The 18,168-nt window shown below is 43.2% G+C and overlaps 1 protein-coding gene across 1 annotated transcript in view; it reads left to right on the top strand.

Moving 5' to 3' along the window:
* Nucleotides 1-18,168, top strand: part of ipo11 (importin 11) — a 229,252-nt gene that overhangs the window by 55,308 nt on the left and 155,776 nt on the right. Inside the window, exons 6-15 of the mRNA XM_055920298.1 lie at nt 1,565-1,697; nt 1,804-1,862; nt 8,279-8,327; nt 10,204-10,274; nt 10,637-10,829; nt 11,389-11,541; nt 11,727-11,770; nt 15,710-15,800; nt 16,656-16,703; nt 17,782-17,887. Coding sequence (XP_055776273.1) covers nt 1,565-1,697; nt 1,804-1,862; nt 8,279-8,327; nt 10,204-10,274; nt 10,637-10,829; nt 11,389-11,541; nt 11,727-11,770; nt 15,710-15,800; nt 16,656-16,703; nt 17,782-17,887 — 947 coding nt within the window. The remainder of the gene's footprint in view (nt 1-1,564; nt 1,698-1,803; nt 1,863-8,278; nt 8,328-10,203; nt 10,275-10,636; nt 10,830-11,388; nt 11,542-11,726; nt 11,771-15,709; nt 15,801-16,655; nt 16,704-17,781; nt 17,888-18,168) is intronic.

Below are 18,168 nucleotides of genomic sequence, written 5' to 3'. Positions count from 1 at the left end.
GTGGTTCCAAATGTCTTCCTTTTAAGAATGGAGGCCACTGTGTTCTTGGGGACCGTCAATGCTGCAGACATTTTTTGGTACCCTTCCCCAGATCTGTGCCTCAACACAATCCTGTCTCTGAGCTCTATGGACAATTCCTTCGACCTCATGGTTTGGTTTTTGCTCTGACATGCACTGTCAACTGTGGGACCTTATATAGAACGGTGTGTGCCTTTCCAAATCATGTCCAATCAGTTGAATTTGCCACAGGTGGACTCCAACCAAGTTGTAGAAAAATCTCAAGGATGATCAGTGGATACAGGATGCACCTGAGCTCAATTTTGAGTCTCATAGCAAAGGGTTTGAATACTTACGTAAATAAGGTATTTCTGTTTTTATTTGTAATAAATTCGCGAAAATTTCTAAACTTGTTTTCACTTTGTCATTATGGGGTATTGTGTGTAGATAGATGAAATTACATTTTTTTTCTCATCAATTTCAGAATAAGGCTAGAACTTAAACCAGATGGAAAAAGTCAAGTGGTCTGAATACTTTCCGAAGGCACTGTATATATCAAACCACAATGAATGTAAACATTTGATATATTGTGTCATTTCTTTTTGAAGTCACTTTCATACTCTTTAGGGTTTGCATTAAGAAATTATTAAAGAAATCCCATCAACATTACTTTGACTGAAATGTGTGTATTGAACATAGACTGTCATTTTAAGGATGGAATACTCCTCCGAGTCATCAGTTGAACCTTAGACATGTCAGCCACTATAAAAATAACCATCAAACAAACACTAGATCAAATGAGTCCGACATCTCATTTGTAGACGTGGAGCCTTGAATTGCTGGATATTTTGGATCCTAATTTCATTTAAAGACAATCCACATCAACTTCGCACTTTAGAAAACTGTCAATGTTGTTGTCCTGCCCTGTTTGGGGTTCTTCTCTCCCTCAGGCCAAACGGAGGGATTTGTTGTTAGCATGGAGATTTATCATGAATGGTTTCTGTGGAGATGTGCTGGAATGATAACATTAGTGTCTTCGGCTGTGTTAGAGGATAAATCACCTCAGTCACTTTGCTTAATCTCATTGGCTCATTCCCCCATTCAGCCATTTGTCTTCTCCACAGTCTCGTTTTTTCTGCTCCATCATCTCACAGAGCTTCTCTCACTTCTCACCAAAGAGGGAGCGCCCAAAGTTAGTTTTTAATGGCATTGCTTTACTTGTACAACAATCAACCGCAGAGGATTCTCATTCTGCAGTTTAATATGCCAAGTCACAGTAACAGTTAACAGTTATATGGAACGTCAGTCCCTCATGATTCTAGAATTAATGACAAAGCAATAGTTTAGAAATTGACAGACCGTGTTGCCATTACAAGAAAAAGTAATTTAGGAAAACTACAATTTATTGCTCCGGGGTAATCTCACGGAGAGAACAATAACCCTGCCATCGAAAGCCAAATTGCACCTGTGGCTCGATCGCACTCACACTCACATTCTCATACTCACACACATTGATTGACCCAAAATAAGGAGTCTTATTTAATTGAGTTTTGTGTGTGTGTTGCAGCTGGCATCGGGCATCTACAGCTTTGCCTGCTCCCTGTGGAGCCACCACACAGACTGCTTCCTCCAGCAGGTCCTAGCCGTGGATCAGGCCCATGCCCTCAGCTCACTGGAGAGGACTCTACTGTCACTTAAAGGTAGCTGGAATCATGCACGCGCACGCACGCACACACACACACACACACACACACACAGTTCTGATTGACTTGTATCTAAAGTTCATTGTTTACATTGTCCTCCCAGTACTTCGGAAGCTGACGGTCCATGGATTCCAGGAGCCACAACAGAATATGGAAGTGATGGTGAGTGTGGAAAACCAGATGAAAGTTATTCTGGAAAGAAGCAAAGATGGGATTTGTCAATAATGTCTAATCTCTGTACTCTACACATACAATTATCTGTAAGGTCCCCTCAGTCGAAGAGTGAATTTCAAGCACTGATTCAACCACAAAGACCAGGGAGGTTTTCCAATGCATCGCATAGAAAGACATCTATTGGTAGATGGGTAAAAAAAAAAAGCAGACATTGAATATCCCTTTGAGCGTGGTGAAGTTATTAATTACAATTTGGATGGTGTATCAATACACCCGGTCAATACAAAGATACAGGCATCTTTCCTAATTTCTGAATCTTCTATATTCCAATATTCTCTACAATGGATTTTACACAGCATACTACAATCCTGAGTGAATTTCAACGCCCAGGGTGCAATGCGCCGCCCAGTGCTGCTGGCTGGCTACTGCTAGCAAGCCCAGACATACATGAAGTAGTCTAAATATATTGCTGTCATAGAGAATTTATGAGGGCATTTTACATTTACTTTTGGATCGTAATCCTATTATAATGCTCCGTGAATGTCATGCTGAATACAAGTTGCAAGTAGAATAACGTCACAATGCAAATGTCATGTGTAAAATAGATTGTCGTTTCCGAACTAAACCTCCCTTGTTCTGCAATAACACCTTTTGCTTAGTTTCCGTAGGCTGGGCCTCATCTGATTTGTCAGCGAGGTATTTCCATAGTTCGCTTCTAGAGACAGTTTTGTCAACAAGCTGTAGGTATGGAAGTATGTTTTCCTTAGGAGAAGCCATGCGGTCTGTATTTTCTCTCGTCACACTTGCTTCTCAGGCTTGCTTCTCAGAAGTGGCTCACGCTGTGTCAGCTGCAAGTGCAAGTAGCCTGGCTAGCTTACTATTGCCCCCTTGAGAAGATTCAGACAAATGATCAGACAGACTCAATCCTTTCAATCCGTATATGATGTGAGACCCATTTGAAAGAAGTACTGAAAGTAACTAAAATTCTAGTACATAACCGTTTTTCATGTTCTTGTATCGAAAATGTACTGAAGTTTAGTATACCATGCAACAATACAATATAACAAAGCAAAAATATTTTCTGGCTATGCTAATTGCCCCAAAATCTTGCTCATCTCAATGGGCGCGTTCGAACGGTTCGCTTTTGTCAAGTGTCACCGCCTTTTCAAAGTGTGTTGCATTCTGGGGATGGAAATTGTTTGACTTGCGCCTATATGTCAATTACATGAACTTTACAAAAATCACGTGATGAAAGGTCATGAAGTATGACTGCAGTCGACGGCAAGTTTCTGTAGTTGCTCTTCACCTACTTCATCCTGCAGCCATCGCATGCATTGTGAGAGGCTCTATTGTCAACTAATCCTTGAGGTGGTTTTATTTGACCCACGCTAACGTGACCAAATACATGACTGAAACGGGAAATCATTTGCCGCGATTTATGTGTACACTGGATATATATATCAAATATATGTTACATTTTGAGGCTCTCTCACAAAGTGATACTACAATGTACACACAATATAATACGATTTCAGTTGTTTGAGTGTGTGATATGGGGGTTAGTTAGATGTTTATTTCGATATTATAAAGAAAACATTTTATAAACAATGGCAACACTACCATGTTGATCGGAGCCTGGCTGTTGGAAAACCACGGTAGTGTCCAACTGTCGCAGATGCACCTCCCCCGTCTTCACTCCTCGACGTTTGTCTACAGTTAGTTGCTTTAGCCTTACCACTCAAACGTGCCCAATATATATGCTGTGCTGCTCATCATCTCACTGAGTTTACCTTTAAATTCTAACGTTAATCTCAATGTGACCCGCCAGATTCAGAAGCTTGAAAACCCCATTAGAAAAACAGCTTGAAAACTCATTAGACCGTAATTCATTGTTTAAAAAAAATATATATATATATATATATATTTTGTTTTGGAGTCGACGATAATAGTTTCAGTATAGTTAATTTTTTTTCAAACAGGTTTGTTAATTATTTTATTTCAGTTTACTAAAATAGCTTTTTCATGAGTCTTTTTCATTTTTTTTGGTTTACCATAATAACCTTGGCCCTGAATGCAGTCTTCCTTAAAGCTAGACCCCGCTATGAAGGTCCTGGAACTGTTAATTCAATTTGGTGTAAATCGTCCAATGAAATTATTAAAGTGTGCTTGTGCCGAGGGCTGTTCCCCTGGCTTGGAGTTAATGGAATCATTTGCTCCGAGGACTCTGGTCATTTGAACTCTTGACTCCAACTCTCCTATCCTTCATATCTGAGTGGTGTGTTTAAGGAACACCAGGGGCCTATTAAGCCAACCTCTTGTCCTGCGAATGTCAAAGGAACAAGTTAAAGGAGAGAAGGAAGGAGGGAGGGACGAGGCGTGAGTTGACTGTCAAGGGGTAGTTTGAGCCACTCTACCCTCTCCTCCTCCTCCCTATCTCTTATCACCTGCTTATATTTCCCAAAGCACAACCAGTGGCATTTTCTCCATATTACTCCCAGCATGCCATCTCAGATGTGTAGAGCTGCTTAATAGACCCACAACAGTGGAGATGTGAGAAGTTTGATGAAGCTGTTGTTGCAGGTTGCCTCATTATAGACTCCACAGGGAAAGGAAGCTCATTTAAATGGGTTTTAATTAGTTCTCTTTCAGGCTGTGCCTTGCCTTAACTCCTTCACAAATGAATAATGAAATTCACTGATGTAGGCAGAGATTCTTATACACATATGCACACACACACACACACAGAGTCCTGATTGACTTGTTTCCAAAGTGCTTCCATTTAGAGCCTTCTTGGAGGACATGCTTTTGTTGGGTAATCTTCTTTCAATTTGATCAAACTTTAGAGCAGATAGATCATTCGCACCCTATGGCACCCGTTCTCACCCTTTCATACCCCTCTGAAACAGAGCTGTGTATGCAATAGGAAGTGAATGTATTTTCAGTGTAATTGGCTATCTTGAGTCTGCCCTCCGTCGACGGTTTCATAAATGATCAAATCAAAGATTTGCCGATCTTATCGCAGGTGCAGCAAAATGGTTATGTGTCTAGCTCTAACAGGAATATCTAAATAGTACAACAATACACAAGAACAAGACATTAAGACATGTCAGAATGAAAGACGTCAGAGTCAGGAATATAAATATACACCGAACAAAAATATAAACGTGTTTACATCCCCGTAAGTGAGCATTTCTCCTCTGCAAAGATAATCCCTCCACCTGACAGGTGTGGCATATCAAGAAGCTGATTAAAGCATATGATCATTAGACATGTGCACCTTGTGCTGGGGACAATAAATGGCCACTTTAAAAGGTGCAGTTTTATTACACAACACAATGCCACAGAGGTTTTGAGGTAGCATGCAATTGGCATTTTTACTGCAGGAATGTACACCAGAGCTGTTGCCAGAGAATGTAATGAACTATTTCTCTACCATAAGCTTCCTGCAACGTTGTTTTAGAGTATTTGGCAGTACGTCCATCCGGCCTCACAACCGCAGACCACGTGAAACCACGCCAGCCCAGGACTTCCACATTCGGCTTCTTCGCCTGCGGGATCGTCTGAGGGGCGTTAGGGGTATTTATGTCTGTAATGAAGCTCTTTTGTGGTGAAAACCTCATTCTGATTGGTGTGGCCTGGCTCCCCAGTGGGTGGGCTTATTCTCTCCAAGGCTGACCATGGCTGCACCCATTCCCAGTCATGGGAAATCCATAGATTGGGGCCGAATTTATTTTTGACTGATTTCCTTATCAACTGTAACTCAGTAAAATCTTTTTGAAATTGTTATTTTTGTTCAGTATGTACAGTGCATCCGGGAAAGGACACAGACCCCTTCACTTTTTCCACATTTAGTTATGTTACAGACTTATTCTAAAATAGACTTTAAAGTATTCAGACCCTTTACTCAGTACGTTGTATAAGCACCTTTTACAGTGATTATAGCCTCGAGTCTTTTTGGGTATGACGTTACAAGCTTGGCACACCTGTATTTGGGGAGTTTTTCCCATTCTTCTCTGCCGATTCTCTCAAGCTCTGTCAAGTTAGATGGGGAGTGTAGTTGCACATCTATTTTCAAGTCTCTCCAGATTTATTCGATCGGTTTCAAGTCCAGGCTCTGGCTGTGCCACTCAAGGACATTCAGAGACTTGTCCCAAAGCCACTCCTGCATTGTCTTGGCTGTGTGCTTAGGGTCATTGTCCTGTTGGAGGTGAACGCTCGCCCCAGTCTGTCCTGGGCGCTCTGGAGCAGGTTTTCATCAAGGATCTCTCTGTACTTTGCCTCGCTCATCTTTCCCTTGATCCTCACTAGTCTCCCAGTCCCTGCCGCTGAAAAACATCTGCACAGCATGATGATGCCACCACCATGCTTCACCATAGGGATGGTGCCAGGTTTCCTCCAGATTTGACGCTTGGAATTCAGGTCAAAGAGTTCAATATTGGTTTCATCAGACCAGAGAATCTTGTTTCTCATGGTCATAGTCCTTTAGGTGCCTTTGGGCAAACTCCAAGTGGGCTATCATGTGCCTTTTACAGAGAAGTGGCTTCCGTCTGGCCACACTACCATGCAGGCCTGATTGGTGGAGTGCTGCAGAGATGGTTGTCTTTCTGGAAGCTTCTCCCATCTCCACAGAGGAACACTGGAGCTCTGTCAGAGTGACCATTGGGTTCTTGGTCACCTCCCAGACCAAGGCCCTTCTCCCCCGATTGCTCAGTTTTGTCAGGCAGCCAGCTCTAGGAAGAGTCTTGGTGATTCCAAACTTCCATTTAAGATTGATGAAGGCCACTGTATTCTTGGGGACCTTCAATACTGCAGAAATGTTTTGTTACCCAATTCCTTTGACCTCATGGCTTGGTTTTTGTTCTGACATGCACTGTCAACTGTGGGACTTTTATGAAGACAGGTGTTTGCCTTTCCAAATCATGTCCAATCAATTGAATTTAGCACAGACTCCAAATTGTAGAAACATTTCAAGGATGATCAATGGATACGGGATGCATCTGAGCTCAGTTTGGCGTCTCATAGCAAAGTGCCTGAATACTTATGTAAATAAGCTTTTTCTGTTTAAAAAAAAATATTACTACAATTTCAAACATTTCAAAAAACTGTTTTTGCTTTGGGGTATTGTGTGTAGATTGCTGAGGATTTGTTAAAAAAACAAAAACGTAACAAAATGTGGGAAAATCCTGGAGTCTGAATACTCTCCGAAGGCACTGTATATCCTGGGTATTTATCAAATCCTGCCCTGAGAGACTGCATCCCGGTTTTACACAGCTCTTTCTTTATCTGCCTTGCTTTCTCGCCCTCTATAGTTTGCTGTTACCTGCTCACACAGCCTAAGGCCTGGTAATAATGTGATTGGTTTTGTAGGAAGTCTTCCGCCCCACCTAGGCAAAGTGAAGGGAAACGTTCTTTCTGCCCCAAAGTTACAGTAGCTCTCCCGCATACTGCAGAATATATTTGCAAATAAATCTTATTGGTGACAGTTTGATAACAAAGGGGACACACCATAGCGCTTTGCCTTGTGTAATTGTGTTTCCGTTGTGACACTGTAGCTGGAGGCAGGTCAGGCTGAAAAGCCTATAGATGTGACTGGATAGTGGAAGAGTTTACAACGCTGTGAAAAGGTCCTGCTAGTTATAGTAGCTCATTTCCACATTGATCGCTTATGAACGGCTTTTTATACCTGTGTTTGTTGTCTGTAAATGTCCTTGTCTTTGTTTTGATTGTTGTTTTATGTATGCACAGAGCAGCAACCTGCGTGTCCCCATGGGCATAATAGAGTCATTGTCTTAACTGAGCTAACTTCGGGTTGTTACTGTTGTGTAGGCTTATAGTGTATCATCCCTATGTTTGGATTTGGTACCTCTCGTTGATTTCCATGCTGAAGCTCTGTGGTCCTCTGCCGTAGGCTATTAAAGGATTAACGGTGTCATTAAATATAGGTTAAAAGTTGGGTGAAAAAACATTCACGTAATTCCTTTTACGTTGATAACTTTTTGCAAGTCCAATCAGTTTCCCACGTCGATTCAATGTCATCACGCTACATTTTTTTCCTTCATTTAAAAAAAAAAATCGTGTGGAATCAATGTTGACTCAACCAGTTTGTGCCCAGTGAGAAGGCTCCGTGTTTTCCAGTCTGGGCAGATTATGAACTGTCAGTGACATGGCGCACAGGCTTGCCAGGCACACTGAGTCAGTGTGCCTGGCAAGCCTGTGTGTGTGTGTCTGTAACGTGTATGATGACTCATGTGCTCAGTTGCGTGACTGCCTCTCCTAATTATGTGATAGAACAGTGATGCGACCACCAAGATGCCACCGAGATTGAACAAACCCTGTACCCCCTCTCATTCTTCTCGCTTCCCTCCTCTGCCCCTCTTTTCCCCTCTCTCTCTCTCTCTCACCAGGGCTTCCTCAATGCAGTTTTTGAGAGACTGAAACAGTTCCTAGAATGCAGTAAGTATCCTGAAATGTTTTTCCTAAATATTTATTAACTTTCTAATTATACAATTATCTAATGATCTAATGACACACACACACATACCACACACCCAGCACCCACCCACACACCACACATATAGGGGTAAGTCTCAGTGCTTCAGATGGTGTGTTAGAAATGTAATTACTGGTATCTGTCCCTATTTTCACACACAATATGTCCTTATTGCAGAGGGTCAGTGGAGGTCGGGGGGTATTGGGTCCGTTGGTATTTTGGGCTGTCCGACAGCGGAAGCTCGTAGGCGCTCTGAGCCAGGAGAAATATCAGTCTCCCTGCAAGATAAGGGCGAATAAAGAAGCATGTCCATTGAGTTGCACCATCCTCTATTTTCTCTCTCCTTCTCCTGTGCATGATCCTTCCGCTGAGGTCAGCTGTCTGGATATTCCATGTTATTACAGGTGTCACTGTCTGCGGAAGGATGTGTTTTTGGGCATGGGAACAGGTAGCCTCGTAATTACCAGACTGATTACCGCTGCACTACCAGTCTGGAAGGGATTCCGTTGAAGTTGTTTGGGCAGATAGGCTTTCCCCAAAACAAATTCGAAAGCGATTGGATCACCTTCAATCAATCCGAAAACAGAAGCCGCAGCACTGCATTTTTTGGAAGTAAAACAAGCACTTGCCGTCTTTCAAGAGAAAGAGGTATATCGAACACCAGGACAATAGGCTTAGGCAATATGAGCCAAAAGAAGCTTAATATATTGATGTCAACGAGAGACTAACAGCAATATAGTAGCCTAACGTCAGCCAAGGTATATCTAATGAATTTGCCAAACCGTAGTGATGGATATTATGCTACTGCATATAATTCAATACAGAGATTGTCTTGATACAGTAACCTCAGACTGTCACGTAAAGCTTTATATTTAGCTATCACCACCTAAGTAGGACTTTACATGTGTTGTTGTCCTGTTGTCTCCTGCCTGTCAGTAACTAAACCACCGGCATAGTTCATCAGAGGAAGCTGATTGGGCTGACGCAATGGAGATAGAAAAGGCCGGGCGCAGGCCTTCGCAACCTTAACAGACTGATATTGAGGGATCAGCGGCTTTGCTAGGCTTGGGAACAGGACCGTTGCTTCCTGTTCTTGATGATGTCATCAGGAACGGTGATGAGGAAGTAAACCTCCCGGGGCATTTTTTTTTATTGGCCACAGCTTATTGTTTTTATAGATTCATTTTGATCGGCCGAGGGAGTTATTCCTGACACGGCACTGTCTTTATTAGTCTACTTTATTATATTAGAGAAACAAAGGCCCTGTTCTCCCAGGTTGCGGTTTCATTCACTCTCCCAGAGTGTATTGTGGTTATAAAGTGAAGCCAGGGCCTCGTGTCTTGTATGTACCATTCGTCACCACACATGACGTTCCCTCCCAGGAAATAAGTTATTTGAATTGGATACACTGGAGGAATTAAAATGTCCATCCGTAGTGAAGTGCGTTATGATTTCACCGCCTTCATTCCCTTCTCCCTTCAACTCGAGCTCTGTTCTGATTGTGCTACACAGAAAAGATCAGTGGATACCTAACAATTTCCTCTCCGTCTTCTCCTCCCCTCCCTGGTTTATTGGCAGCCGGGGTTTATTGGCAGCCGGGCAGGGAGATGGACTCCGATGTCTGGCATTGATGATCACGGGGGGGTGGGGGGGTTGACATCAGAGTAACATCTTTATGGGTAGCCCCTTGTTGAAAGTGATGCACGTAATGTTGGCAAGAGATGAACACTTGTCATATTTTGTATTGTTGTTTTATAGTCTTGTCATATGGCTTGTTGTTTTTATACTGTTGTCATAACGTGCTGTTGCTCATATTTGTTTTGGTTTGATTTCTTCCAGGTCGGCAGGTAGGCCCAGACAGCCCATGTCGAGAGAAGCTTGAGAAGACTATCATACTGTACACTAAAGTTGTGAGTCAAACTGATCAGTCAACAACTATGTGTTGTTACAAGTGTACACTAGTTAGTTTCTCAGTAGTCTTGCTTGCATACCAGGTACTGTTGACAGAGGCTGATATCCCGGCGCCAAGTGCTTCAACTTCATTTGTCTTACTTTCTCTCTTTTTCTACATTTCTTCTCTCTATATTTGTTGTTATTTCCCCTTATTTAATTTTGTTCTGCTTTTCCTTCTCCTTTTCTGACGTTTTTTCCTTAGCCATCTTTTTTTCTACCTTACTCTCTTGTTTAATATTTTCTCCATCTTCTCTGAATCATGTTTTTCCTTAACCATCTCTCTCTCTCTCTCTCTCTCTCTCTCTCTCCTTCTCTATAGTTATTAGATTTCCTGGAGGTCCACCCGTGTGCGTTCATCCCACTGATCCAGCGCTCTCTGGAATTTGCTGTCAGCTACGTGTTCACGCCGGCCGGTGAGGGCCTCGTCTTCGAGCGCTTTACCGTCCAGTGCATGAACCTCATCAAAACCATCGTCAAGAACGAGGCCTACAAACCCTGCAAGAACATCGAGGGTAGGTGGAGGGTGGGGGCTAGGGCTGTCATGGTGATGGAATTTTGGACTATATTTTGGACTATTTCTACTATCTTTATTACTATTTTTATCCAGTTATGGCTGTTATTTTATTTTCATGACGGTCTTCATCCATAAGAGTTGGTGACATGGTTATATGTAATTGTGCCAGCCCTAATGGGGAGAGGGAGGTGGGAGGGAAGAGAAAATGGGAAGGAGAGAATAAAGGAGTAGAGCGAGGAGCGAGAGCAAGATGAAAATTAGGGAGAGGAAATAGAATAGAAAGAGACAGCGGGAGAAATCAACATGGCGTAGCATCGTTAATACAGCCAACCACAAAAAACTGCACTTCCTTGGCAGACAGGCAGATTGCAAGCATCATTAATGTACCATTATAATAATATAACGGGTTAGGAGGAGCCACAGTGGAGTTTAGTTTCTCTCTGAGCTGTCGAGACTTAGTTGTCGATGGTTGTGGTTAGTTTTGAATAGTGTGTGTGTGTGTGTGTGTGTGTGTGTGTGTGTAAGTTCTTACATGTTCTCTGGGTCGCCCCTCTCAGACAGTAAGCCGGAGAGTCTGGAGGCCCACAAGATCAAGACGGCGTTCTTCACACACCCCACCCTCACGGAGATCGGACGGCGTCTGGTCTCCCACTACTTTCTGCTGACCGAGGAAGAGCTGTCCATGTGGGAGGAGGACCCCGAGGGCTTCGGTACGCTCACAAATACATACGGCTACTGATGTGTTTCCCTGTCGCTTTGCCAGCTTTTCTCTCCTCACGTTAACTCTGCTAATGTGTCCTTCTGAATCCACACCATACTGGAGTACACCCACACAGACACACACACACACATACAACCTCCTTATCTCATTGTTGCTCTGTTTTTGTATTCGCAGCTGTTGAAGAAACAGGGGGTGACTCCTGGAAATACAGTCTACGGGTGAGTAAATGACACACACACACATGCACACACACACGCACACACGCATAGATGCCAGTGCACAAAGACAAGACCGACTGACTTGCTCAGCACAGGCAAGCCGTTGAAGCAGCCATGCTCTCCCTGTCACTGCTCTCACTAACAGCTTTGCTGATTTGATTTCAACAATGTATTCAGTCCCACTGAAGCTGATTTATTTCCCCTCCATTTCATCATATCCCTCTTCTCCTGTATTGCTTGGGAGTCCTTGACTGGGGTGCAGCAAGATACCACAGCACAGCCACATACAACCGGGAACCAGACAAATCCTTTAGATTTGTGAGACAGAAAGTGTGATAGGATAAGGATGTAGAGGTGAGATAGTGTTTCTACCTGTGGCCAGTGATGTATGGTCTTAGTAAAATTACAACCCCATTACAAGCACGCGAGAGCGACAATATTCTCCTTACCGGAGGGAAGAATGAGAGTAGTCTTTAGCTGAACTGTCATAGAAGAAAAGGAAGACAAGTATTTCAGATGTCTTCAGCAAAATAAACTGTGCGGTCCCTTTAAACACAGTAATAACGTGTCTTATTGCAGTGCCGGTCAGTCAAACTATCAATTAGGGCTTATACTAGCTGAGCAATTAACCAACGTTTATGTTATTTTACATTTTTTAAGCGACTCATTGACCAACGAACTGTAGGTTCAATTGTTTAATTCCATTATTTCCCCTCAATGAACTGCACACATTGAGCAGTTCTCTACAGATAAATCCGGTCAAGCCCGAACTATGCAATGTTGTAGGGTAGTTTGCAACAGGCCAATATTCTACATAGCTTAGCACACACAACGTGGTTATTAACTACAATGACCGTAATCCAGTACGCATGCAATTGTCCGGTCTGTGTGTTTGTTTTATGCCTGCTCCATTAAGTTAGTGTGGGGTAGACACGGAGAGCGAGAGACAGAATAATGCACGATCGAGAGGGAACGAGAACAGTTGCTTCGAAGGTATCTCTCGCTTTAACAGGGTTTCGGAAAATGTGGCACCGGAAATTTGACCATCAGCATTTAAATTTACCGGAAATGTGAGAGAGATGCTTTTGGTGCGTAACCTGAAATCCCATTTAGATTATGGTAATGCGTCTTAATAGGATATGCAAGTCGAGGATGCAACGATGTGCGGTCCTTCTTACCGAATTCTGGTCGAGGATGCAACGATGTGTGGTCCTACTTACCGAATTCTGGTCGAGGATGCAACGATGTGCGGTCCTCCTTACCGAATTCTGGTGTGCACTTGTTAGAATATCTGTCCACATTTACTTTTCCTCGGCCAACGAGTGACGAACAGGAAAATTACTACACTATGTCAATCTACTATCCCCCATAGTAGAAAAGTTGACTTATTCTATTGGTCAGCTTGTCGAGTAATACATGGCCTACTCCACACAGACTCTGGGACAGTTGTGGGACGACGGATCCCACATTCATACAACCAGTAGGCCTCGGCTACATCAAACAAATGTAAGCAAACGAGTCCGACGCAATAGATCAGAACGTTTAGCTTAAAATGATGATGAACTATTATTTCTTCACAGTTTAAGTGCATCAATGCACACAAGGCAGTAGGCTACGCGCGAATGTTCGTTCCATAATGCAATTAGCGGGAGAACACTGTTGTCAAAAGGGCACCATACACGCGAGCTGTTTCATGTGACCGAGGTGAAAATATCCATTAGACATTTAGAAAGAGGGGAGAGCTAATATGAAACAACTAGCATGGGTTGCTAATATGACTAGGATTTTGCCTTTGGCTACCGGACAATGAAAGGAAGTTGCTATAAAATAATTGCCTCCATGGATATATTCTGATAATTTGCTAGGCTACTTTGAAGTGAGGTACGAGATGCCTTTTAATATGTATTAAAATGTTCAGGTTTCAAACAATTATATGTTTTCAAAATGCACACGGCCTCCAGCACATTGCAAAGTGGTGTTTGCCGCGCTGATGAGGCCTGCCTTCCGTTGCTTATGTATTCATTTGCTGTTTGAGAAGCTTCAGCGGAAGCTGAAAGTATGATAGATTGTCCCCCTAAAAGCTCTATCTGTATGCTGTACTCGTGTGATAAATAAGATACATAACAAATATACCAATTTAATTCCACTAAATTATGCAAATGAACATAAGACTCATAAGCATGACCATTCACAAGTATTTCCATCAACTAATAGGCGAAGAAGCATTATTTCGCAGTGGGATTTCTTCTTCTCCCAGACAATGTGGCGAAGCCAATTTTATTTATCGGCTTTTTGATTTTTTTAACGGCCAAAAGCCTGCTATTACCGGCTAATGGAGACCCTGACCAGAAAATACATGATCTAAGTGAGTGATGGATGGTATTCAGCATTCATAAAATAACGACTAAAATAGTTATTTGGTTAGACAGCACATATTTTGTCATCTCTATTGAGATGATGACTTGGAATGAAATAATAGTCATCAAATTAAACTAATGTAATATCCACATGGAAATATTTTATTACAGTAATGTGAATAAGTGATGAGTTTAAGTGCTAAGCAGCAACGGGCAGTCACTGCCGTCATAGGACTTATATCCATTGTTTTATTCTGTGTTACAGCTTTCAACCCACATAGTGCATTTAATGTTTTTTCAATTTTTTTATGATCCAATCCATATTATTATTTTTTTACCGACCCCATCTCAGAAAGCACTAATCACTCAGCACTACTCTCACCCAAAAACAGACCATGGTTAGAAAAAGGAAAGGTCTGCACTCGTAGTATTGAGCTCTGATACAAGGAAATGTATTTGATATACTATTTATCTTTTCTATAGTTAGGACCAGTGGGTAGCATGGCACAGGGGGGATGTTTTAGTGACGTCTCTGATGTCTGACTGTCTGATTCTCAATGAATTGGGGGTAGGCTTTGGTTTGGTTTTGGCTGCTGCCTGTATCATCTCTTTACTTGCTATCAGACTCTTCCCTCCCTCTCCCTCACCACCTTGCTTCTTCTTCTCCATCTCTTTTTCTCTAATATTCCCTCTGTCTCAGTTAAGCCCAGCTTTTCTTACTGCCATGGCGCTCTGGTTTAGGATCCAAACTTCTTTTGAAGTACACCAGTGCAGTCGACCGCTGATGAGGTAACAGTGGAGGATGTAATTGGTGCCGACTCCTTTTACATGAATTTGTCTCGCTGAGGATATCCACACTCTCCGGTTTGCGCCCAATCACAACCGTCCCAAATCTGCTACCACCCCTCCCCCATCAATCCTGCTTGGCTTTCAACTCCACAGACACTGATGACTAGGTCCAAGTGTTTGTTTTCTAGTCAGATCATGTGGTCATTGCAAACTCAGGGCCTTGCATATAAATAAACGAATCTTGACATGCATGCCCCAGTCTCCACTAAAGCATGCTGTGTGCCTGCTGGGAGGAAAATAGATTTGCCTTCCCCAGTACAGTGGGTGATGTGTCCTTGGTGTCGCCTTCCCTCTGCCATCTCCACCGTGGTCCTCTAATGAGCTGTTTGTCAGCATGGCTTTATTGTCAATGGTCTGTCATGGGCAGCGAGACTTAACACCTAGTTATTGATTTCCGCCGGTGTTGATCATGTCAGGGTTGTTCCCCCCCCCCCCCCCCGTGGGAGTAGAACATGTTTGATGGGTGGGTTGTGTTTGTGGCATGATCTAATAAAGTTTGACAGGTGGTGTATAGGTGTCGACTATCCTTTAACCCTGTGAGTGACACCTGGCTGTTGCTGTCAGTGAGGAGTCTCATGCCATGCATTCCACGTGGCTCCCCTGCTCATTGATTTAGTGCCAGTAGAACTGATGGAGAGGGACTGGATCTCATGGAAAGGGAGTATTTGTTTGTGTTGTTGTTTACCTATTCCCCCCCCCCCCCCCCCCCCCCCCCCCCCCCCTCTTTCACCAGCCTTGTACAGAAGTGTTGTTCTTGGACATATTCCACAACTACAGTCAGACTCTGACACCAGTGCTGCTGGAGATGGTGCTGAATCTACAAGGTACGTCCGTCATTGTATTGTCCTCTCAAGACAATCATTTCTTATCTCATTGTGGCATCCTGTTTAATTAAAGGCAAAATATAAACATGTTTTACAAAACGCAGCCTGATTCCTTTCGAACCTGGCCTTGTCCAACCACAGCCTTGGTTGTAGAGGTGTCCACTTAGCGACCTCCCGGGTGGCGCAGTGGTCTAGGGCACTGCATCGCAGTGCTAGCTGCGCCACCAGAGTCTCTGGGTTCGCGCCCAGGCTCTGTCGCAGCCGGCCGCAACCGGGAGGTCCGTGGGGCGACGCACAATTGACATAGCGTCGTCCGGGTTAGGGAGGTTTTGGCCGGTAGGGATATCCTTGTCTCGGTATGTAAAATGTAATAAAATGTATGCACTCTACTGTAAGTCGCTCTGGATAAGAGCGTCTGCTAAATGACTAAAATGTAAAAATGTAAAATGGCTCAGAACATGTGCTATACAACACTGCCGTTCAAGAGTCTTTAGGAACACATTCTTTAGATTACAATATGAGGTTCCCCCTGTGACACAGACCTGTGATAAGTTATTCGTTTCCAGAGTGAGTTGTCAGTGCACACAAACACAGGACAATTACAGGATGTCTTTAGGCCAGTGTTCTTCTCTTACAGAGTTATATTATAGAGGACTGTCAGAGTGAGGAAAAATTGGATAACACTAGATTGGAAAATGTCATTTTAGCTGAGAGCGAAATATTGATTGTGGGAAGCCACTCAGTCTCCAGCAACAGGGGTGTAAGTGAGAGGGACAGAGGATTTCATAATTTTCCATGTTCAGCTTATTATCGTTTGTGTGTCGGTTTAACTCGGTGTTATGTGTGTGATTGCAGGACCAAGCAATGTGGATGATCCTGTTCAGCTGCTGATGAAGGATGCAGGTGGGTAATCGTGAGATCTTGTGGTCTCACTGGAGTAAGGTCAGAGGTCACGGCTCTCTGCAAGGTCGGAGGTACCTTTGCTCCTTAAGTCTGAAGCTCAGACATCCAGATGAGAACTGGCTGCAGTAGTCTTCCAGGAAATGTACTGTAGCTATCCTAGGAAGAGCCTTAGGATTATTCCCTTATCCAGAGGCTGTATACAATCAGCTGCTGCCTTTTTTGCAGTGACTATAGTCTGACGGTTTCAAGTGCCTGGCAGCTCTGACATCACAGGATTTTGACGGACGTTCTCATATACCGTAAATCTCACTGGATCCTTAGTAGATATCATTCAGGGTTTGAAAATAAGATGAAACAGGAACATTTCCTGGGGATATTTTTCACTACTGGGACTTAACTGTAAGTCTAGATGGTGTTTTGGAACACAGAATATCCAGATGAGTCATACCGGCATACAGGAGGACACACTGATGTTCCTGTTCTCTACCTCCAGTGATTTACTCCCTAGAGAGACTAAAAAACCCTATCACTCTTTTTTTTTACCCTGCACCCCCCCTCTCCTCCTCGCCCCATCCCTCTCTATAATTTGATCACTCCTTATACAGACTATAACTCCCTCTCCGGGTCTCATTTCGTAGAAAGACTGTCCTTGTCCTGATGTTGCTTCCAGCATGTGTCCTCCTCCCCTCTGTCGTTGTTAGCGCACCGCAGGTTCTCCCAGCGCTGTTAATGACATCGTTTGTCCAACACACCACCACTGTGTTGTCATCAGCTGTTCACATGGTTTATAGGTGACTGTTTCTCACGCTATAAAATCCACATCTTGTGTCAGTGGGCTCTTCAGTGTAGTTACTCAAATGGGCTTTATGGATGAGAATAGTAATGCACCGCCGCTGCATCACAGTTTCTGTTTTGTTCCTCACGTTTCCTTCAATATAAAGTGACAAAACCCCAAATTTACAGCTCAGACTGTTAGATATCCGATGGCAAGAGAATAGAAATAGAGGGCATCTTTCAGTCGTAACAGTATTTCATTGTTGAAAAAATGTTTAATTTGTGTGTCCCTATTTGTCCACAGTGTACAATGCAGTGGGGCTGGCGGCGTACGAGCTGTTTGACAACATTGACTTTGACCAGTGGTTCAACAATCAGCTTCTGGGCGAGCTACACGTGAGCCACCACAGGTATGTCATAAGTGTCATAATGATGCATTATTTACAGTGATGGATTGCATTTGTATAGGTGTAATGCTTTTCCAAGAACGTAGGGCGTGACAACTCTTCTGTTACCCAATCCGTGAACTGGTTTCCTCTATTGCCACCCAATGACAGGAGTTTACTGTTGACTCAATTGAGCTTTATTTATGTAACCTCCATCCACTCTTTCTCCATCAATCAATGCAAATCACTCCTTTAGCCAAGAAGGACTGTCACTTGGTTAGTAGTTGGTGTCACTACAAACATCC

Source organism: Salvelinus fontinalis, chromosome 4, assembly GCF_029448725.1.
Source record: "Salvelinus fontinalis isolate EN_2023a chromosome 4, ASM2944872v1, whole genome shotgun sequence".
Classification (NCBI taxonomy): domain Eukaryota; kingdom Metazoa; phylum Chordata; class Actinopteri; order Salmoniformes; family Salmonidae; genus Salvelinus; species Salvelinus fontinalis.
Note: the sequence above shows the minus strand (reverse complement) of the source record. Positions and strands in the feature narration are given on the sequence as shown.